Here is a 22,522-nt window from a genome sequence, read left to right as displayed (position 1 = left end):
CAGCTCACAGGCTGCAGCTTTGGCTACTGTCCCACCTCCCTCCAGAGCTTTGCCCCACAACAGGGGGGTGTGTGTGTGAGGGGAGAAGCTGTGATTGCTCTGGGCAGGCATTTCTTCACGTGTCACTGCAGCGCCCAGCACAGCACAATCCAAGACCCTGACTCCAAGGTGATGCTGGGAATTCCCATCACATGTAACAATTCTGCTAATGGCTACTGACTATTACCTGTGCAAAACCAGCCCCTGCCCATACAGTCCTTCTCCCTCCTCGAAGACAGGCAGTGGCCCAGGAGGGACTCTAAAACCAACTCTCCAGTTGTTCTCTGAGTCCTCCTCGCTTAGAAGAGCTCATTTCTGTCTCTGCCAACTGTGAGGACCATCCTCATTTCTTTTCCTCTACCTACACAGTGCTGTGCCTCGCAGGCACGTTGCAGTAACAGTGTGCTTTTCTGCCAGCCCAGTGAAGCCGATGCATGCACATGCCTCCGAGCTTCCTGCCACTGGGGAATGAAATCCATTTAGGAACATATATATATATATTTTTATATATGCATGTATAAATACACATACACACGCACACACACGCACACGTATATATATATATATACACACACACACATATACACACGCACACATACGGAGTGGATTTAAAAAATAATTTGAGACCGAGCCTGGAAAGTTGAATTCTCCACCAGCATGTGCAAAGATGGCTCCCCTTGGCAGGGGCCGGGGGCGTGGAGACGATTCTGCCGCCGTGTGCTCCTTCCCCACGATCCAAACACCTTCCAGTCAGCACCAGGAGCAGGAGGGGAAAGGGAGTGGGGGAATGCATTTGGCTTCTTTTTTTTGTTTCTTTGCTTGTTTGTTCTGTTCCCCGAGATGTCATATATCTTAGTGGTTTTGGTTTTTCTTCTTTAAAATAAAATATACACACGCACGTTAAAAATATATATCTGTCCAGGTAGGGTGATAAAAGTCCTTAGTGCATTTTCCATCATTGGTCGCCGCTCGCAATCTGAGATTTGCCTGTTTGCAAAATGTAGGTCCAGTGCAAGTGTAGATCTCAGCTGGGCCCCCCAGCCTTACCAGAATCACGAGGGAAAGGGAGAATATTCCCCTTCTGCCCTCTGTCCATCTGTTTTTCTCCTTCCCTCGGAAGAAATTGGACCCGCTTTCCTTTTCACATTTTCCATCCTGTCCTCTGTAGCAGGGAAGGAATTGTCCTGTTCTCATCGCGAGTTGTGGCAGTTGGCGTTCATGGTTTTGTTTGTATTTTGTTCTTTTCTCAAGGATGTAGGTCATCCTTTTCCTTTTGTGTGTGTGTGTGTGTAAAACTTTAAAATTATGCTAATAAATGAAAGGGAGGCTTTGGTGGGAGAAGGTCCACTGATGGAAAGGGAAGCACCAATTGCTGTCTGAATCAGACATCGAGGCAGATGGACAAAGAGGAAAAGTTGTCATTCCAAGGACCCCATGGGGGCAATACAGCAAATATATTAAATAAACCTGGAAGTGAAACAAAACCAGACACAGCATTAGAACATGTAACCCTTTTCCCCCTGCAACTCCCTTCCCATCCCCTTTTCTCCTCTGGAAATATTTGTGCCAAACTGCCAGATTAGAACCCTGGGAGGACTTTTGACCTCCTCTATTTTTGCCCCTGAACTGCTTGAGCCAGACCTGAGATTTGCATGAATTCGCATTATTTCTATCATGGGAAATTCAGGCTGGCCAGGAGAATCCTGGGATTATCAGAGCCCTCATATGCTAAGCGTGGGAATCCCAATCCCAAGAAACTGCCTGGTGCCCCTTGTCCCCAGTCACATGGAAGCCTGCTGTCCCCTCTCCCAAGGAGAGGGGAAGTGAATGTGAAATGAGTGGCCTGGGCTTATTCAAGGGGCTGCAGCAGAGCTGGAACTGCTGAGCCATGGGCCAGGGCTCTCCCTGTTGAGCTCTGTGACCTCTCCCTAAATTCAGCTCCCACTGACCTGCATCCTGGCTACTCTTTCCCTCTTTTCTGCACCTTTCCCTCTCACAGGGAACCAGGGCTGAGTCTCCCTCCCCTTGAACCAGTGAAATTCTTATGATGATGAGGGAATTACTCCTGTTTACACAAGTCATGGAGAGCAGAATCAGACCCTGGCCTGACAAAGTCCAGATCTCTTGCCAGAGATTCCAGTTCTCCTTTCCCCTAGTATGACCTTTCTCATGCACATAGGCTTCCCGCTAGGAGAGTGATGAACCAGAAGTGTTGCTGCTTTTCAGTCTTTCTGCCAACTCAACTCATGAAATAAATGGGAAAGGGATCCCCAGAGCAACATTAATTCTTTGTTTTCAATGGAGAATCAATAGAGAAACTAGAACAGGAGTTTCTCCACAGAAGAGATGAATTACATGGACCTCAAGGGGATTTAGGTGTAGGGAGAAGTCAGGCTTGTTCTCTGCCTGAAAGGGAGGCAGGGAAAGGAGAGGGTGGGGCCTGAGAGCAAGGATGGCTGCAGCATGATCATTCCAACTCCGCAAAGAGCCTTAATTCCATAAATAGAATGCACAACCTAATTCTTCCCCCTCCTTCAACCCAGGTTTTGCCCTGCAGTAGCCCCACACTGAGCGAGTGGCCAGTACTGTGGGAAGGGTCTAATATGCCCTGTCCCAGGAGGACATCTCTCTCGACTGGAAAAGCAGCTTGCTGTTACCTGCCTTGTGCTCTCTCTCCCCTGCCAGCACTTCTATGCTATGAGGATTTCTTTCAGCACTTTCTTATCGTTGACATGCTTGTACTTCTTATGTTTCCTCTTCTGCGCCGGCGGCCGGCGTACTCGCCGCCTCTGTGAGACAGCGGCTGTGGTGAACGCCGGTGACAAGCCTGCCAAAACAGAGGGGAGAGTGTCTGTACAGCCAGGGGCAGACGGCTCCTGTTGAAATATCCTTCTCCACACACTGTCAACAAAGAGCTCTGCAACAGGAGGGCCACAAGGCCTCTTTCTGTTCTTCTGTTCCTTGTCCTCTGTTCTCCACAGTCTCTGCCCTCTCCCTTTTCCCACCATGCCCTTACCCTCACCTCTCGCCTTCCTCTCCTTCTTTTCCCTCCGTTTCAGCCCCTTCCTGGCAGGGAAAGGTCCCTCTGGTATAAACCAGCGAAGGCCCTCGGGATTCACTGGAGCTAAGCAGATTGAAACCTACAGAGGTCTCTTCTCTCTCTCCCCAGCCCCTCTTCTCACACCTCCCTTGGTTCTACCAAAGCCAAGACCCTTACGTCTCTGTTCGCGCGGCCCTGGGCGGATGTTCCTGGGGGGTGGTCGGGACACGGCTTCACACCGACACTGCACGTGGTCCTCCAAAGGCACAACGACTTTTTTGAATTTTGGCTTCCTCTGGACAAATTCGATCTTGTTCACCTATTTACAAGAGCAAGGCAAGCAAAAGATTAATACAACTATGGCTCCCACTCTGTAAAATTGGTCAGTGTCAGTGCACTTTATTGGCTTTCTTTCTAAAGGGTCAGAAGGCAGCTTACAGAGCACTGTTCAAATTCAGAGTTTGTGTGTGTGGGAGATAATTCTGATCATGGCAGCAGAGCAGACCTAGGCCAGGCAAGTTTGGATGTCTCTGGTTGGTTCCCCTGTACCTAACCATTGCCAGTGCTTAAGCAGGATGACTGGCTGAGTACAGAGAGAAATATGGAACATGCAGGACATGCTAGCTTGTTTCTGACAGATGTGGTGGCAGAGACCTGGGGGCAGGACTAATTCCCACAGGGACCCACAGGAAGGGCAAAAGGAGAAAAACTCAGGTCTGATGGAAGCTAAGGCAGCCTCACCAGCTCTGCTGAGGCCTGTCTGAATTTGTCTCAAGCTCTTTAATAACTCGCAGGGCTGAAGCCCTCGGCTCTGTGTTTCAAGGGAAAGGCGGTGCTCTGGAAATTCCCTCGGACTCTCCACCACTGCTGACTCAGAGGGAAGACTCATTGCTCCACATCCCACCACAGGGCACAGGCTTTCTAGGGGGTCCTCCCACTCCAGCAGCAGCCAGGCGTGACCCCACTCAGCTTATCTAACAACTCTGTGGTCCCTGAAGTGCTCCACAAGCTATAAATACTCTGCTGTGCATCTGGGATGGAATTCCTCTAAACCCACTGCCCCCAGCAGCATCCCTCAGCCAGCACAGAGGCAGCCAGGCTGTTTATCTTTCCTTGAAAGCCCACTCCACACGCTTCAGACCACACGCTGCTCGCTAGACAAACACTTCCAGCCAAACAATAGCGAGACCTCTGTCCTCAAAGAAACCATTTCCAGGTCACTTTTTCAGGCTGGCTTTTGACCTCTCACTTGTTTTTTTCCAGAAAAACAACTCCTGCTCCCCCCCATTTTTTCCTCATTCAGCCTGGCTTTTCTGAGAAAGGAATTTCCTGATGAAAAGGGCTGTGTGTGAATACAGTCTCTCCCAGCCAACCTCTGCCGCTTGCCTGGGGGAGTCTCTTATGGCTCAGGCAGAGGATTAGTATGGGATGAATATTATTTTTAAACAAGCTGTCTGGGAGGAAGCTGTGAGGAGATCACTGGTAGCTGTGAGAGGAGGATCAGAGCAAGAGGTTAGCTGTCAGGTGTCTGCTGGCTGCTGGAGCAGGTCAGGAGGTAACTGTGGGCTGAGAAAGAGAAGCTGTTCGAGTGCATGTCTCGGAAAGAAGCTGCAGCAGCAAAGTGGGGATGGAGACTGACACTGCAAACCTTCCTATTTTTGCATCAAAAACAGTTCCTGCAATGAAAGCACCCTGTTTATTCTCATCTAACACAGCACACAAGGCCGTCTCGAGGCTCAGAAAGGGCCGTGGCATAGAGCTGCAGCTGGGGACAGTGCATGGTGACAGTCCCCAGCTGCTGGACAGCACCAGCAGCTGGCATGGGCGTCACCTTGCTTGGCCAGCGCAGAGGGGACAGACAGCTGCACGAGCCCAGCACCTGAGACCTGCCCTGGTTTGGCTTTGTGGCACAGGGACGGCGGTGGGTGGCAGGAGGAGGAAGCGGTGGGAGGTGTGCTCCTCACCTGGACGTGCCGGACGCGGATCTGCGTGGGGCGGCACTGCACGTTGCGGTTGTTGCAGCAGCCGGAGCAGCGCTGCACCTCCACGCAGGGCGGCCACACCACGAAGTTGGCGTTGGTGCTGTCCACCATGTTGCGGGAGATCTCGAACACCACCTCCCGCGTCTTGCACTCGGCGAGGACGGCAGTCTCTGCTGCTGCCAGAGCATCTACGGAGGGCCAGGAGAAAAACAGGGGATGAAATGGGCTTTGCAGCTGTCGCCAACCCACTACAGCCACCTCTGCTGGAAGGGAAAGACCCTGCATGGCTCTCACATGCACACACACACATGTTCTTTCTCCTTCTCCCACCCCTCGAGCTCTCTCCCTGCACAGAGCCATGCCCTGTGGAGGAAGCCCCTGTACAATGGTGTTTCTCACTGCAGCCTAGGCAGGAGATAACACTTCTTTAGAGCAAATCAGCACCATTGGGATTTAAAGCAGAGCAGCGCACAGAAGTCCAGACTCCCTCTCCTGCCCTCCCGGGGTGTAGCACCCAGCTCCTACTCCAGGCCCAGACCCTCCTTCTCGTGTCTCCACACATACAGGTGCACTATAACCTCTACCTTTAAATCTCAGACATGTATCTGGACCCACCCATGGCTGCTGAGGTGAGTGCCCCAATAATCACAAGGTGCATGACCCCCAACTCACCTAGGCTTCGTCGCTCTCGAGACAGGGCCACAGGGTTTTGATCAGGCAGAGTTGCATTGAGGTTCAGGCTCGAGCTGTCCCGTTCTGCAAAGGGTAAGACATGACCTAATAGCACCAGGTAGAGGCAGGAGAAGACAGCAGGCACTTGTGCTCAGATCACCAGGCAAAGTGCAGGGACACGGGATAAGCCACAGACCCAGGACATCATGCTAGGTGTAAATCCACAAGCAAGGTCACAGCTGTGCTCTTTGCTCAGACTGGGCAGCTCAAAGCAACAAGCCTGTCATGAAAGAGGGGACCCAGACAGGTCTAGGAGAGGAAACTCCAGCTCAAGGAAGATAAGGCTTGTGTCAGGACTTTCTGGTGTCAGAGAGGAGTGGCAGAGGGATTCAGATTGGCCAGCTCAGACCAGGGTAACAGCAAGGAGCATCAAAGACCAGATGGGACAAGCGGAACATTTGGTATTTTACACTGAGGTGCCTTGCTGGAATGGCTTGGGACTGGGAGAGGTGAGAGGTGAGAGGGCAGGTGAAGGGGGTGATGGGTGATAGGTGGGATGCTTGCTTTCTCTCTCCCAACTCACCTCAGCTGCTCTAGGTTAGAGCAGTTTTATGACAGAAGAACAGAAAAATAAAGTTAAAATTACTTTTCCTCTATACTACCCTAAGGTAAGAGGCAGGATCTGGAGGTGGTTCACTCAGCGATGGGAGAGGAAGACCGATAGCATTCAGGCCAGCCCTGAGCAGTTCCCTCCCACCCCACTGCTTTTTCCCATAGGAAGTGCTGAATAGAGAAATGCCCATAATCCCCATGGAGCACTCCAACACGCAGCCCCTCCTGAGCTCGGGACAATGGCTGCGCTGGAAGATAGCTCCCACCCAGCCACAGCTCTTTCCTTCTCTGACCTGCTTTAGCAGCTGAAGGAAACTGAATGGACGTCAGCATCAAGGGAGCAATTTTCTTAAAGGGAATTAGGGGCCAGTGGAAGATCTCTGTTTATCAGATGTGTGGTGGAGCAGACTTCCCTTACCTATCATGTCCATTCCTCTTCCTCAGCCCTGCCCTAGTGCAGCCCTCTCATAAAGGGGAGCGGAGACTTTGCTCTCTGCTCAGGTCTCAAGCAGCGGCTAAACGATTTGGAATGGGTGCACAGAGGCTGGATTCCTCTCACACAAGGCAGGACTTGTGTGTCTGTCAATGAGCAGTCAACATCTACGTGTGGGGCAGACAGACAGACACCCATTAAGTGACTGGAAATGAGAGATCAATTCTATGTGTGATCAACGTGTGATCATTCATCTTGCCCTGAGGCAGACACCCAAAATGAGAACTGGTGGGTCACACTTTAGAAGAGCCTGTCCTTGTCTTTGGAATAGAGCAGGTGTTTGGATGACTGCTTTACATGGGCAGCCACAGCTAAGGGAGATGACTCCCACTCCACACACCTCTGTTGCTGGGTCTGCAGTAGTGCCCAAGGTCAGGGGAGCACTATCTCAGCCCATCTGCCTCCTGGAACTGCCTCATCCTGGCTCCTCATGCAGTCAGTGGAGGCAAGCAGCTGTGACACACACGGGGTGCACAGACAGCACAGGGAATAGCTCCAGTCACTTTGGGATTATTTTGCCAACACACTAATTTGGTAATTCCTCACAGGGCAAGCAAATGGCAATGCCCCTCAGTCAGTACCTGGGAACAGATGAAAGCCATGGGGTACGACAAAGGAACAGCAGCACTTTTTGTTTCCCTGACCAACCTTTTCCATCTGTGAAGTGAAACCACTGACTCAAAGCTCTGCAGCCTTCTCCCATACCCTGTGGCTTCTGGAGCCAACAAGATAAGCCCATTTTATATCTTAATCATGAGGGTGGTTAGTAACTGTGATAGAGATGTATCTGTCCCTTAGACAGTGGGCCACGAAATACTGGATGCATCTTCTCAGCTGCTCCTTGCCCATTCCTCCATCCTGTGACATTTTATCAAACGAGGGTGGGGCCTGCCTTTGGTGCACAAGGCGAGTTGATGAGAGGAGGGAAATTGGGGCAAAAAAATAGCAACCACTGTTGACTCAAAAGAACTCTGTTGAGAATCACGTCCCTCCCTCCTCTAGGTTGTCCTTCTACACCCCACATCAGCACCGAACACATCAGGCGTGGGTGGGGGGATGGACCAGCCTGGGACAATCCAGCACAGCTAATTTTGGAAGTTGCCCCATTGTGTGGCTCGTGGACAAGGAGGAGGGAACTGGTGAGGGCAGGGAGCGGCCCTGGTGGTGGTGGGGAGCCTCGTCGCCTCTTTCTAAGACAAACAATAGCTGAACGCAGCTGGTGCCCTCCCCCTCGCTTTCCCCCCCTGCCCCTCCAGGGCCGTTTTGAAAGGCAGCGGGAATGCTTTTGAGACTGCGCCAGTGGTTGGACTGGCATAGGAAACAAAAGCAGGAAATTCTGTTCCCCCGTAGATAGTGTCTCGGCAAGGATTACAAAGCTCAAAACAGACAAAACACGAGAGAGAAGTCGAGCTGGGGGGGCTGGGGGACGACGGGCGGGAGCAGGGTTAGAATAGAAAGGAATTTGCTCTGAAGCGACCGTTTATAAATAAATTCCTGGGCCAGCCCAGCCGCCGTGGCGCGTGCTCCAGTTCCCACACGTGCCGACCCCTCCACGCTTCGCCTGTGAGCTCCTGCTGCTCACCATGCTCAGCCCTGGCCAAGTGACCCCAGGGCACTGCAGCCCCCGGAGCTCTTATCTAGGGGCACGAGGTGAAGCCACGCTAGCCTGACTTAGCCCCTGGCCCGTGTCTCACCCATGGACACGTGCTCTGCTGCTCTCATCCCAAGAGCCTCTGGGAGCCCGTGGCCCTTTGTGGATGCTAAACCTGGAAACCCTTTCCTCCTCTGTCACCCTATTTCCACCTCCCATTTTGCTGCCTCCTAAACTGATCCTCATCCAATTCAAGCCCTGCTGCCTGAGCATCTCCAAGGGTGAAGAACAGTGATCTCAGTTCCTTCCACTCACCTTGCCCATCTCCTAACATTTTTGGAAGCCAGTGTCCCTCAATAGACCAGACAGTTAGGAGATCTAAAAAAGAATCTAGTTGCCTCTAACTCCCACAAGTTTCAGGGGGACTAAGTGGGTAAATAGACAGGTCTTGGCTCCTGAATGGTTCCTATATTTATAATGAAGTCTCTTGATAGTATGCCTGCTGAACAACAGAATATCCCTTCCCAAGCCCCTCCAAAGACTTAAGAAAAAATAGAGGAATGTTTGGTGAAGAGGAGATTTACCTACGGAGTCTATCTGCAGGGCACGCTGGAGGTCACTGATGGAGCGCACTGAGCTGCCGCCCAAAATCTCATAAATGTCTTCGGGTATGGGGTCCCCCTGCCAGATGACAAAAAAAAAGAAAGGGAGAAACAAGCGTTAGGGAGATGATCTGCAAATACTGTGTCACTGAGCAGGAGCAGGGAATCAAGCATGGGGGAGACATGACAGAACCAGAGAAATACTAACACATGAGGTCTTGTGTTGGCTTTTAAACCTTGAAGGCTTTATGCCTCATGAAGGCACCAGCCTGAATATAAGCAAAAGCAAGAGAGTCCCTCTTGCTGCCTCTCAACAAAGCTGTTAGGAGACTAAAAAAGCCAAAAAACACCCCTGGGTGTGCAGCAGAGCCCCGAACACTGTGCAAGCAGCCAGCAAGGCTTCCTTCTCCGGTGCTGTATGACTTCTCCAGGTGGCTTCTCATTCCTGCTGCCTGCAGTAAAGGCGTTTTAACAGACTTCCCTTACACTATCAGATAAAACCTTCCCAATATTTCCCTCTGTTATAAAACTCCCTCACGGGCTTTGTCAGTTATCGTGTGTATGTGCGTGTGCGAGCGCGTGTGTTTTCAAACCACAGAGGCCCAATAATATACATCATTTGCATACTCTTTTTTAAAGAAAAAAAAAGGCCGAGGGGTGGAGATGAAGATTGACCTTTGTGGCTGAGGCTTCTCCGGCTTGAGCCCGCGGTGAAACCACAAAAGCTGCAGGGAGGTGCTGGGCTGAGGAGCTGATTTGGAGGAAGAAACATATGGGAGTTTGGATGTCACTGCATACCAAAAAACCTTAAGGGAGCAGGTTTAGCAAGGTCATCTTTAGAAAGGTGGGCCAAATTCAGAGTTTGTGCAGGCAGGTGCAATGCCATCAGTTTCTTGGGAATTTTACTCCGGCACTAGGCTAGAGTGGGCCCTGGTGACAGCACTTAATAAGAGTACAAAGGAGCGGTGTGGGAAAGCAAGTGCTGATTAAAACATACTTCCGAAAGACTAGAAAAAGAGACAGAGGAAAGTACTGGCCAAAGTGTTTGCTTAGCTCCCAGCTCTCTTCATTCAGGGCTACTCAAGCGGAAAAGCTGCTCTTTCAGCCGGGTGCTGGATGGCGTCTGAGGCACAGCCCCGCACATGTCCCTGTAACTGAGAGGAGAGCTTGGCTTGTGCGCCTGCGAAACGCAGGGATTTTCGTGTGGGCTTTTATGGACAGTTGGTGGCATGTGTGTGGTCCTCCTACTGTACAGCTATTCCCTCCCTGCCTGCCTTCAGCGCAGAACATTTCCCTTCCGCTCGCAGTCGAGAAAAGCCACCAGGCAGGTGGCTAAACGTTGGCTTTAAACCTCGAGGGCTTTAGCCCAAACCTGCAGCCACTTTTGGATGGCTGCTTGAGCCTGGCACTCTCTCACACATGCCTGTCCTTGGCCACCCACCGTTTGCTTCCATAGCAGGATAACAGCAGTGCTCCCTCCTCAGCCCTGCCAGACCACCCTCTAATATTATAACTTAAACTAGGATGCAGGGATGTGAAGGTTGCTGCAGCCCAAGTCATGGGGCAGAAACCTCCTGGGAGAGCTGCAGAGCAAACAACGCTAGGGTCCTAAACCTCCACAGCCAGATCCACCAGAGAGCTTCAGTCAGACCGAGCCTTCCTGCCCCGCTCCATCCCTGTCACTGTCACATCTCACCACAGATCTGGCTGTCTGCCTGCAGCAAAAAGCAGATTTTACATCCCCAGGCTTTACTTCCTCAGTCTCTGAGGGAGGGGGAAGTAGCATCAGTGATGAATGCACAGCGAGAGAGAGACTTGTATAATTCAGGGATCACTGAATAGCTGCGAAATGAAGATGCCTTCTGACATCTCCTGCTGCGTGAGGAAGAGGGGGACCAACAGCCCAGCGCCGGAGAGGCTCTGCAGCACTTCCCTGCCTTGTGCCACACACGTTTACTGGAAAAGGGATCATTTGCAATTCCCAGTACTTGCAGGCAGAGCTCAGTGCTAGGCGGTGAAATTGCAGGCTTTCAATGTTTGCACCTGTCAGCCAAATGCATTTGTGTACGAATGCTGCTCTGCACGGATGCCCCTGGACCTTCCTGACACTTAATACGTGTAGGAAATGGAACTTTATTTTAAACTCCGGCACTTGCTGGGGGAGAGCGTGGGCAGGTGTTACGAGACTCGGTGACTTTGGAAGCGAGCTGGGAGGTGTCACCTTGCTAGCTGAGCAGGGGGAGCAGATATGAATCAGGGATTGAAAACGCAGGCCCTCGGGAGCCGTATTTCTGGCGACTGCCTGTAGGAATAAGCTCCACTCCCTGCTCGCGGCAGCAGTTTAAGATGCCAGTTTTTTCTTGTTGCAGATACTACCAGCATGGCTCTGGTGTAAGACCAGCCCACATGGCTCATCATCCTGTCCTCCTCCCCCATTTTTGTAAGGCAACTCTGCCAGTGACAACCGCAAGCCTGTGGAGCTCCTTACTTTACCCTTGTCAAACAAGCCCAAGGCTGGCCTAAGAGAAGCCACAAACCTGAGCTGCGTGCCTTGTCCTTGCTGCCTCTGGGGTCTGTCACTGGGAGCAGCCATGCCTCTGTGCCTGGGGGGCTCTGAGATCAGGGCACTGCACAACCCTAGGCTTGGGACACAGGGAAGCAGCAGGGTCCATCAGTCACCTCCACCTGATCCCAGGGGGTCAGAAGGTAGAGCATTGCAGGAGAGGTGGGATCTATGACAGACCAGCCCAAGCAGCTGGTGCTTTTCCTGCTCAGCAGCTCCTCTGGAGTTATTTGTCTAACACAGGTTAACAATCTCCTTTTTTAACTGTGCGGCAGATCAAAGAAGACTTTTGTCTCAATGGACTCTTGGCTGGCTGTCAAGTGCCCCAAGGCCTGGCCTCGTATTCCTGCGAGGCCCTGAATTCTTAGAAGAAAGTTTATTCTTCCCTCCCTCCCTCTGCTCCCCAGCTCCTGACTCTGACTCTCCCCTGAGTCTCAAGGGCACCCCCCAACCTGCCAATCCCTTAGCAGGGATGTTCACTTCCCTTTCCTGAGCTGGCTGCTGGTGCTTGAGGGGCCATGGCACATCTGACAGAAGGCAGCAGAGCAGCTGGGACAGGGCCCTGCCTGCCTGGCAACCTCCCTGTGCTGTGGCTGTGACACTGGGGCCTCTTGGCACATCAGCTTTGCTTCCCTCCTCCCACATGTCCAGCAGCACTGTTTGGCCACTGCAAATCAATACAGGTGCAGCAATGCCCCTGTTCCCACTCCCCATACATGCACTCTCCCAAAATCTGCCTCCTCCCTAGCTCCATCACCTCTTGCTCTGGAGTTTTCTCCCATCTTGTGCTTTTGAGCACCAGGGATGCTGAAAGGTCCCCTTGCCATCAGCTGCTGCCAAGCTGGTGCAAGGGAATATGCAATGTTGCCATCTACAGCCTCTGGCAAGGGTTTCACAGTCTTGCCTGAAGGTGTGTCTCTTGGTAGGTACAGGGGAGGAAGGAGAAAAGATTGTGCAACCAGCAGGGAAAGCAGACCCTCAGGGCTCAAAGAAATCAGACAAGGATAGTCCCGAGGTGAGGACTCCTCCAGCTGCTTTTTCTGAGCTGGTGTGACTGCACACAGAAGGACAGAAGGCTAGCAGTTTGTGAAGGGCAGGGAAGCACTCAGCTATCCGCTCCTCTGCCCAGGAGAAGAGGACTTTCTGAGCACCTCCACACTGATTGTGGCTAGGGATCTTGGCAGCAGGGCCTCGAGTGATCAGCCAGGCAAAAAAAACCCAAACAAACAGCATTTTTTAATTCCCTCTGAAGCTGATGTGTGGACCCGGAGGGGAGACTCCACTGCATTCCCTGGCAGAGGGTAAGACCAGCAGCACCTGCCACCAGCCCGCCCCTGGCACAGTGCTTCCACCCTTCTAGCACCACTCCTGGCTACAGGGGCACCCTGGCAAATGCCAGCCAGAGCACCCTGCAGCAGGCACAACCCCCTTCACATGAGCCCCTTCCACTTGGAGTTGCAGCTTGTGTTTTCTCCCTTTAAAACAATCAAACATTTGATCTAGTCTGTGTTCCTAAAATACAGCCAGACCTGCCCACCCTTTTTCCATATCAAGGGGGACTCCACTGCTCCTCCACACTGCCCCCACACCTCCCCTGCGAGGGCTGGAGGCATTTCCACCCCCGGGGCTGGTTGTGTACCAGCAGCACTGGAAAGAGCGCAGGAGCCCTGTCATTCCCTCCTGCTGCTGCACATCAGCTGACAGTGAGAGGGAGGCAGGGACGACTCGCCTGGCTCCTTCCACAAGCTCACCCCAGACATGTCATCCATCCCGGCTTCCACTGCTTTGTCCTTGTCACTGCCTCGTGTTAGGAAGACTAGAGAGGAACGCCGGAGCCTTGCAGCAGGAAGGCGCAATGGGGAGCTGGGCCGAGGTTACAAGCAAGAGCCCAGCCGCACCCCATTCCTTGGGAATTCCAGAAAGCACTGCCAGTGGGGCTTCACCCCAGCACAACCACGACTGGCTCAGCCCATCTCCGTAAATGTTGCAAGGCAACTATTACAGCCCGTGGGGCAAATGCAAATGGCTTTAGCATCCTCGCTTCCCAACTGGCAAATACCTTCCCGCTGAGGCTTGTACTCCCTGCGGCTGGAAGAGCTCCAGGGCCCTCCAGCTCCAGATGGGTGTGATCAAAGAAGGAGAGGGACTCAGGAGGCTCCATCTCCTTGCTCAGGGCCTCTGTTGATCCGGGGAGCTACTGCTCCTCATGCACTTTCTCTGGCAGGGCTGGGGAGGAGCTGCAAGCCCCATTTGGAGGATGACTCTGGTTCAGCAGCCCGGTGGGAGCTGTGTGTGCCTGGTGCAGAGGGTGCAACTCACTGCCCTCAAAGTCACCGTGGGCACCGGCTGCAGGCAGAAGCATCTACCCAAGCAGAAATGTTCTTGGTTTTCTGGTCATACAATGACAAATATCACAATTCCTCCCATGAAACCTCGGGCCAGAACTATCAAACTAAGCCTACTAGGCTGTCACAGACTTGTGCAGTATTTGAATCTGATTACAGCCACTGAATAACAGCTCCTTGGGATCAGACACTTCCATCTTCACCCTTCCCCAGCGCCAACCATAGCTGATGCTTCATGCTGCATGGGAGAAAGAGATCTGAGCCATCCACAGAGGAAATACCATCCTCTGCCCAAAACAAACATGACCACTGGGTAGCCCACAGCTCTAACTGCTTCCTTTTGCGGCTTGGGCAAGGGCAAAATGGGCCCATAGGGAGGTGACGTGATGCTTCCCACCCAGCCTCTTCTTTGCCACCCCACAAGGGGTGCACCCACTCACCCTGCCTGAAAATGAGGAAGGAAAAGAGAAAAATGATGCAAAGGACAGAAAGTTTTGGTGGAAACTGACAATCCTGCCCCTGACAATCAAGCTGCGGATCCAACCCACAGTTTTGCCATCTTGGGTAGAGCTGAAGTGGGAACCATGCACTGTGTGGGAATGTTAGGGGCTTTTTGATCCCCTCAATCTGCACACGATCAGATGATGAAATGTGACAGCAGAGGTCAAAGCATTTGGGGGTTTGGGGCTCCTTTTCCTCAACCATGGCTGGGGATGAGGCTTCAATTTCCACACAGGGAAACCAAAGAGGGTTGGGGTGTTTATTCAAATTGACCACCTGGCCCTTACCCTCTGCTCAGCTTCTTCCTGAGCAGCCCATTCAGGACTGCAGGGCACGATGTTCGTGTGACTGTGGAGGGACCACAGATACTCACCTCCTGCCCCTTCCCATGGCCCCAGCTGGGCACACACCTTGCTGAACAACCATGTCACTCGGTGTTGGTGTCTCTACTCACACCATCCCCTTCCTCTCCCTTACCAAAGCCCCACGCCCTTTCTCGACTGCCCTCTGGCAATGCCAGGGTGGGTTTCACACTGTGCATTATTCCAGAGGTGCCAAGGGGGCCTCGGTCCCTGCTGCACACTCCCTGCCACGATGCCAAAACCACCGGATGGGGTGAGACCCTCGAGGGAGCTGCCACCCGCCCCGGGGTGACAGCCCTGGGCGAGGCAGGGCAGGAAGCTGCGGGCTCCCCGGGGCTCCCCAGCAGCATCCCTGCTCCCACATTAACCAGGAGCCACTCCAGCCTGGTCTCTGCAGCCGGGGGCAGACAGGGGGGTGGGTGTATTCCCGGGTGGGTGTATTCCCGGGTGGGTGTGTTCCCAGGTGAGTCCCCCCGGCGTCCCCGTCCCGACGGGAATGGCCGCTCCAGGGGGGTGCCTGTTCCAGAGGGGTGCCCGCTCTAGCCGGGTGCCCGATCCAGAGGGGTACCCGCTCCAGCGGGCGCTGCCCTCCGAGCGGGGTGCCCGTTCCGGTGGGGTGCCCGTTCCAGAGGGGTGCCCGTTCCTGCGGGGTGCCCATTCCAGCGGGGTGCCCGTTCCAGCGGGGTGCCCGTTCCGGTGGGGTGCCCGTTCCAGCGGGGTGCCCGTTCCAGAGGGGTGCCCGTTCCAGCGGGGTGCCCGCCCCACCGGGCACTGCCCTCCGAGCGGGGGACGGCGGTCGCCGCCCGCCATTAGCCGCCCGGGCCCCGCCGCAGCCCTTCCCGCGGAGCAGGGCGAGGATCGCCCGCCCGGCTCCGCTCCCCCGCCGCTCCCCGGCCACCCCCGGGCTGCGCCCCGCCGCACCTGCGGCCGGAGCCGCCGCCGGCTCTCCCCAGCGCGGGGCTGGCAGCTCGGCAGCACCGCCCGCTGCCAGCGGCGGAAACTCACCTCCATGCGGGCCAGGGGCAGCGAGAGGATGAACGCGAAGACCACGCCGAAATTCATGCCGACTCCAGGCCCCGCCGGCTGCGGGCACATGGACGGCGAGCCCCGGCAGGGAAGCGCTTCCCGCAGACAGCCCCGCGGCCGCCCGGCCTCAGGCATCGAGGGCGCCGGGCGTTCCCATGTCCCCTGCGAGCCGGGAGGTGGTGGGAGAGTCGCGGGAGCCCTTGGAGGAGGACGTGGAGGTGGTGGTGGTGGTGAGGGGAGACAGAAGTAATTCTCGGTGACTCGTCAGCCTCTGCGCTATCTCATAAGCCCGGTGGGAAAAAAATGCAGTCCCTCGGAATTATACACATCCAGAGTCTGCGTCCCCCTTGCCGCAAGGGATGCTTCAGTGGTGCCTTTGGCTAGGTGGTCCACATACTATTCTTCCTCTTGGTTTTCTTCCCTCCTAAATATATATATATATATGTATATATATATATATATGTAAAAGCTTTTACATGCAGGTAAAAATGTCTCAATGTTCTTAGAAGAAGGTGCACAGAATAATAACTAAAAGAAAAAAAAACTTTTCCAAAGTTTGGTGTGAAATCCAAAAAACGAAGTCTGCTTCCTTAAGTTGTCCTCTTCTTAAAATGCTCCTTTCCTTCCTTTTGGCCGCTTGCTTTTCAGAGAAAAGTTGCCAGTGTACATTGAATTTCTTCCCTTTACATTAGATTCTGGCTCGGGTGCCTTCTCGTTCCGAGTGTCGGCGGTTTGCTTGGACGGGAGGTTTGCTTTGGGTTTGGAGACAGGTGAGAGCAAATGTTTTTGCTCTGGGTTGCGAGTGTGTGTGTGTGCTGAGCCTTGACAAGCCTCAAAGTGGAGCCACTGATGCTGCCTCCTGCACTCTGTTGCAACAGGAAAGGAAAAAGGAAAAAAAAATGCAGAAAAGGTAAAATTGCAGGAGAGGCGAGTGAGCCGACGGATCTCTATTTTCTGCGAGCTGCGAGGGAGACTAAGCTGGCACTCGGGGCTGCTCCTTTTATGAAGGAGAGGAATGGGTGGAGCATAACTTGCCATCCTCCTCTTGGCTGGGTATCAAGGAACAAATCTAGTGAGGGAGTAGCAGTTCATTGCTGACAAAATAAAAAGTGTGTTAATTTAAATGATAAATTAATTAAAAATGACTAATGCTGCAGCAACCTGTATAATGTGGCTTCAATATCGCGTGAGGAATGGGGACAGAAATTCCTGCCTCCTCGGCAAGAGATAAGAAAAGAGGAGTTCCCGGCACGGTAGTTTGTTATTTTTTTTGGCCCCAGGTTCTCGCTGTTTCAGTCTGGAGCCCATTTCTCTAAGCTCCACTCGCCGCCTTCCCTGCCCTGCTACACCACTAGCTCCAGGGAGAGAGATGACTTTAATATCTTACATCTCTTTGTGTGCAGGGGGGGAAAAAAAAGAAGCCAGAGAAATTTACACGTTGCTATAAGACAATCTGGTGTTTCTCGTGGCACCCGGAGGTATTTTGCTGCACGATTATCTCCGCGATGTAATAAACATCTGAAGGGAAATTAAGCAAGCAGATATTTGCCGTGGAGGGCGAGGGATGGGGAGGGGAAGGCTGCTAACAGGTGAGTTCAAGAAGGAGTCACATCCTATTGAAAAAACACCCGGACGCACGCCCTCTCACGTACATACGAGTGATCTCCCGGCGCCGGCTTGCACACTCGCAGAGCACACTCCAGGCACGGCCAGGAGGGGTTTCTGCACCATCTTTGTGTATCCACCGACACATTCCTGCACCGTCATGCACCGCAGGCGCTCGGCAGGCGTTCGCTCTGAATCCCAAGCATCTTCCCTGCTTTTTCTATGCTACGCACACGCTCCTGCTCGAGCCGCTCGCATGCACAGCTATGTGCAAATTTTGTCTCATTCACACATCCCTGGGCACCCATGTGTTCTCCTTCACTCTCCCCCTCTCTCTTCCCTTCTCACATACGTACACCCACTGGCACACCAGTGGCCTCATCTCGCAGCATCACACATGCTCCCTTAGACTCTCCGGGTGCCTGCGAGTCTCCTGCAGCCAACCCTCTCTAACACACACCAGCACTCGCATCTGCACCATCTGAACTGCCCGGGTACAGGAGGAGCAGCCACTGGGACTGAGCAGCAGGCAGCCCTCCAAATGCTCCTTTCTAGCAGGCATGTGGCAGCACCTCCCAGCTTGGCTAGCTACCCCCCCGAACCTGACTTTGGTCTCATGGGTGTGGGTGTTGGTCAGGAAGCACAGGGACATGAGGACTACTGGGGACCCTCTGTGGCTTTTTTAAAGTAGCCTGGCTCTTCTGGGACAGCATGTCAAGGTGCTCTCGGGTCACAAGGGATCATCTTCATTCACCCTAACCCAGAAGCAGAGGGGGCAGATTTCCCCGCAGGTGGGGAGTTGGTCAGAGCCATGTCAGCTCCACAGCCTGGGCCATCTGAGGTGTGTGAGTGCAGGGACAAGGAGGGTCCTGGGAGTCCCTCAAACCAAGTCTCAAGTGGCTCAGTTCCAATTTTGGAGCTCAAGGGGGAGGAAGTGGAAATGCAAGGCATACCTTTGTTCATTTCCACCGCCAGAGACCTTAAAAAGACTTTAACTTAGATGCTCCAGCCATGTTAGCCCTGTCCCACCCCAAATTCCTCAGGACGCTCTTAGAATTCTCCTCATTCTCCCTCCTGGCCCAGCAGCAGCGTACCAGCCATTTCAAGTGATGATAATTTGGCTCTAAACCCCCAGCAGGGTGGAGCTGCAACCCTAATGTCCACCTGGGTGCTGAAACTCCTTTTGAAATCTGTAGGAGACTTCAAAAAAAGGTTTTGAAAGGGCCTTGGTCCATCTCACCTCTTTCCATATGACACCAGCCAAAGAAAACGCTGTAGCCTTGGGCTCCTTAGCAGTCAGCAGGGAGAAGGGGGAGGATTTGAGAAGTCCTTCTATCTGTGTGGAGGGAGCTGAGGGCAGCTAGGTCCTGGATGTCCATGACCCTGCTATGTGTTTACAGTTCCTAAGGGGTCGGTGGAGGCCCAGGTGCCTCCTGAGGATCTCTGCCCTCAAATAAGCTGGTGTGGCTCCACCACCTCCAGGCCACCTGTGCAGGGAGTCCCCCACACTGTAGTGGCTGCATGGCCAGGACAGAACAGCCTGCGTGTGGGAGGGCTGATCAAATTCCTCAGCAGGGAGAGATATTGCTGCTGGAGAGGAGAAGGTCTCAGCAGAAAGCTAGCAGGGACTGCTGCAAATTTCCTGCTTGGTAGCAACAAGAGCTGCTGCAGGGCCTGATTTTGGGGGAGATATATGTGTGGTGTGCATTTTTTTTTTAAATATCCGGTTATATTACATGCTAGATGGGATAGAAATAGAGTTATTTATTTTCATGTGGATGATGCTGGGCAGTTTTTAGAAGCTCGACATCAGAAACAAAACGTTAATCCCTGTTGAACCTCCAGACAGCAAGGAAGAGGATGTTTGGAATTTGACTAATCATCTACCTATGACCCTGCCTGGAAATAGAGCAAAGTGATACTCAAGCTGCTCAGGCTTCAGTGGTTTTTCCTTACTCCTTCTGTTTCTAAGACAGGGACAGATTTTTCTCTAGTGAGGTCTTTAGATTGGCTGGGTCAGTCTCACTGGCACAGAATTCAATAGGGGTGCATGCACCTAAAACTGCTCTGCCTTGAGCCTGCTGGGGGCTCCTTTGATTCTCTTACTTCTGTGAAATTAGTTTGACATCTGTCCCAAAACCCCCTAAAACTAATGGGGATGACAGGATCTCCCCCTCACCTGGCCTGTGGGGCTATTGGTGTCCCAGATGTCAAAGGACAAGAGTTTGAAATCACCACTGCATATATTAGGAAGGTATTTTGAGACTACACGAAGCAGCTAGACCATAAAAATGTCCCATTAGAGCATCACGACTTGACAAGATCTGGTTGCAACTGCGCTAGCTGGCACTGGCCCTGCAGACAAACCACAACAAAAACAGATTTCCTAAGAGCCTGCAGCAGGATTTCTTATTAAAACACTTTCACCACCACTACAGCTCTCAAACCTGCAAACTGCTGAACTCATCTCCCCGGTTATTTTCTTATCACTAGGGAGGAAAGCAACACGTGTCCGAGGACAATAGGCAGTTCCTTGCTGCAAGGCTGCCCTCCCCTCATCTCGTGTTGGTGGAAAAAATGATCATGCTAGCCACCATCCACAGAAGTGAAGGGTGATATATGTATATATATTTTTAATTTATTACTTTTTTTTTTCAGAGGGGGTAGAGAATTATGAAACAACAGGAAGAAAAACAGGGCTTACAATGGAAAGCAAGACTCAGTCTGAACAGCTGAGATGTCTCAGCCTCTCCATGATGAGTCCTATTTTGAAAAACAATCAATGGAAAGAAATTAGGAGGTGTTGACAGCCAACGTGTAGTCAGTCCGCCCACTCAAGGTATCTAACTTAGGTGTTGCTCCTGCTCTGGTCTCTAAGTTCAGGAGAAGGATGAGCAATTCCTACGCCTACGCCGTGGGGCTGCCGCAGCCGTCAATGGAGGGGAGACGCCGCGGCACTGAAATGAGGCACCCAGAGTAAGTTTTACACCTCGTTTACACCAGGAGATCCGTTCTGTGGGCGAGCTGGTTTTGCAGCGCATCGCCCCGTTGTGTGGGGTTTATCCCGAGCCCGGGGGTAAGGATAGGGTTGTTGCACGGAGCTCACGCTGTGGTTTGCAGCGTTTGCCCCAGAGGTGCTGACATGCGAGCTGCCCCGACTTCCCAATGAGTTCGGTTTGATGGAGGAAGAAGGAGGAAAGGAGAAGAGAGACCAAAGGAAGGAGACAGAGACAGGCAGGGAGCTTGGTGTTTGTATTTGGTGCTGGAGAAAGGCAGAGCCTCGGGGCACCCAGGGCTTGCATAATTTGCCTTCCCGCCCCTGGCGCTGGCAGGGAAAATGCTTTCCAAGGATGAGTAAAACCCCGACCGAGCCAGCGGCTCCAGGGGAAAGGGAAGGTGTCACCTGGGGAGCAGGCGTTTGATGGGACCTGCCAGGCTTTCTCTGGGAACCACCCCCTCCGCCTGGCTCTCTCCGTCAGAGGGATTCCCCCAGCCCCTCACCACCTCCTTCATCTCACCCATTCCTGGCAGAAAGCTGGCAGAGAGGAGAGGATGGGGAAGTGGGAAGAGCATGCAGGCACATGCAGAGGGCAGGGCACAGCCCCTGACAAGGGCAGAGAGGGAGAGAGTGCCAGCTGTGCCTTCCTGCCCCATGCTTTGAGCTGAAGGAGAAGGCAAAGGCATTTCACATCCCTGTGGATGTGCAGCTCGAGCAGGATTCAAAGGGAAAAGGCAAGGCTGGGGGCACTGGGTTCCCAGCACTTTCCCACGTGCATATTCGTTCCTACATCAAGTGGGGAGGAGGGGATGCAGCCTTCCCTGATCATATTACCATATCGTTCTCCCCCACCCCAACCCCCAAGTTTAGGGTAGAAGGGAACAATTTCCTTACACTGGCAACCATCCATTATGTCTATGGATCTGCTCCCCACCCCATTCCCCCTCTCTTTCCTGTTTTGATGAAAGGAAAAAATGTTCTGCTTTCCTTCTTTATTTTTCCAGACTGGTGAATAGCACTCGAAAGGAATTTCTCTCCCTCCCCCCTTCCCCTCTCCCAGTATAATAAATATATACGTATGTGTGTGTGAATACACCACACATTGCAGGTCATCTGTTGTTTTTCAAAAGGCATTTACTATTTTTGTTTCCAAATCGATTAGGTGGGCAGAGGTCCCCCTTTCCACTGACACCACCCCAAACACTGCTTCCCCTGCCCTGGCCCTGTGCCACTCACCATGTCCCCATCCTTTGCCCCCGGGTCCGCAGCGAGCGGCGGTGGCAGCAGCAGCGAGAAGGAAGCTTTGCTGAGCCGGGGTAAAAATAGCCCCAGCAGTTACTCAGCTCAGAACGTAATGACTCATGTGAAATAAAGATGAGGGTCGAAAACCAAAAGCAAGCGGCTCTCCCCCCCCAGTCCCCGCCACCTGCTGTTGCTGCTCACATCACAGAGCAAAACCCACACTCAGTGCTCCTTGCTGGGGGTCAGGGCATCGGCCAGGATGGAAAGCCCCACTTGTGCTACCTGGTGGTACTGACACCGCCCATCTGGTGCTACTGACACCAGCAGCAGGCAGATTTGGTGATGCTGAAGCTGACTTTCAGCTCATTTACCCCCCTTAAGCTGCGGGCCCTGAGCAGAGCTGGCATCCCAGTGATGCAGCGGGACAAAACGCTCTGCAGCAGCACCCTTGTGCAAGCAGCTGGCTTGCAGCAGCACAGATGCAGCCAGGCACCCCAGTTTGCTGCACCTGAGCCTGGGCAGATGAGGGAGGTCGTGCCCACCCATAGCCCACCCTGCACCCCAACCCCAGCGCTGGCCAGGGTGCCCCCAATGAGGTGTGGGGACACCATCCTGCCTGGGGTGTGTGGGAGAGCAGCAGCCTGGCCTGGCAGGAGGCAGGCCGCTGCTATCTTCTGGCCTGTGTAATAAAGGAGGGAGTTTAAAAATAGACTTTGAGCCGCAGTGCCGGAAAGGCAGCGAGACGTATAGAGCGGGTGTGTATTTATCCTACACGCCCTGTGTCTGTCATGGGGATCTGCCCCAAAGCACAGGCACTGCTCACAGGTCATGGCAGCCCCGTGCCCATCC

At 53.2% G+C, this 22,522-nt stretch overlaps 1 protein-coding gene across 3 annotated transcripts; it reads right to left on the bottom strand.

Annotated features, from left to right (window-relative positions):
* Positions 1-529: 529 nt before the first annotated feature.
* On the bottom strand, positions 530-21,785 carry PDGFB (platelet derived growth factor subunit B). Of its 3 annotated transcripts, XM_085048732.1 has the most exons (8): positions 21,668-21,785; positions 15,808-16,694; positions 9,014-9,110; positions 5,734-5,817; positions 5,044-5,249; positions 3,257-3,398; positions 2,697-2,866; positions 530-1,506 (listed from the first exon to the last, which is right to left on the bottom strand). In XM_085048732.1, the coding sequence occupies exons 2-7, from the start codon at positions 15,961-15,963 to the stop codon at positions 2,730-2,732; spliced, it is 822 nt and encodes a 273-aa protein (XP_084904858.1). In that variant the 5' UTR covers positions 15,964-16,694; positions 21,668-21,785; the 3' UTR covers positions 530-1,506; positions 2,697-2,729. The 3 variants fall into 3 exon arrangements, with proteins under 3 accessions (XP_084904858.1, XP_084904859.1, XP_084904857.1); XM_085048733.1 differs by lacking the exon at positions 21,668-21,785 and having other exon boundaries at positions 2,701-2,866; positions 15,808-16,817; XM_085048731.1 differs by lacking the exon at positions 21,668-21,785 and having other exon boundaries at positions 15,808-16,816.
* Between the last annotated feature and the right edge of the window lie 737 nt (positions 21,786-22,522).

The sequence above is a fragment of the Lichenostomus cassidix genome, chromosome 1Aa (assembly GCF_008360975.1).
Source record: "Lichenostomus cassidix isolate B80296 chromosome 1Aa, HeHo_3.0, whole genome shotgun sequence".
Classification (NCBI taxonomy): domain Eukaryota; kingdom Metazoa; phylum Chordata; class Aves; order Passeriformes; family Meliphagidae; genus Lichenostomus; species Lichenostomus cassidix.
Note: the sequence above shows the minus strand (reverse complement) of the source record. Positions and strands in the feature narration are given on the sequence as shown.

Coding starts and splice junctions, on each gene's coding strand:
- PDGFB (XM_085048732.1), bottom strand. CDS start 15,963: ATGCCTGAGGCCGGGCGGCCGCGGGGCTGTCTGCGGGAAGCGCTTCCC. Junction 5,250..5,733: donor TCGAGAGCGACGAAGCCTAG/GTGAGTTGGGGG, acceptor GGCCCTCCGTAG/ATGCTCTGGCAGCAGCAGAG. Junction 2,867..3,256: donor AGGGCCGCGCGAACAGAGAC/GTAAGGGTCTTG, acceptor CTGTTTTGGCAG/GCTTGTCACCGGCGTTCACC.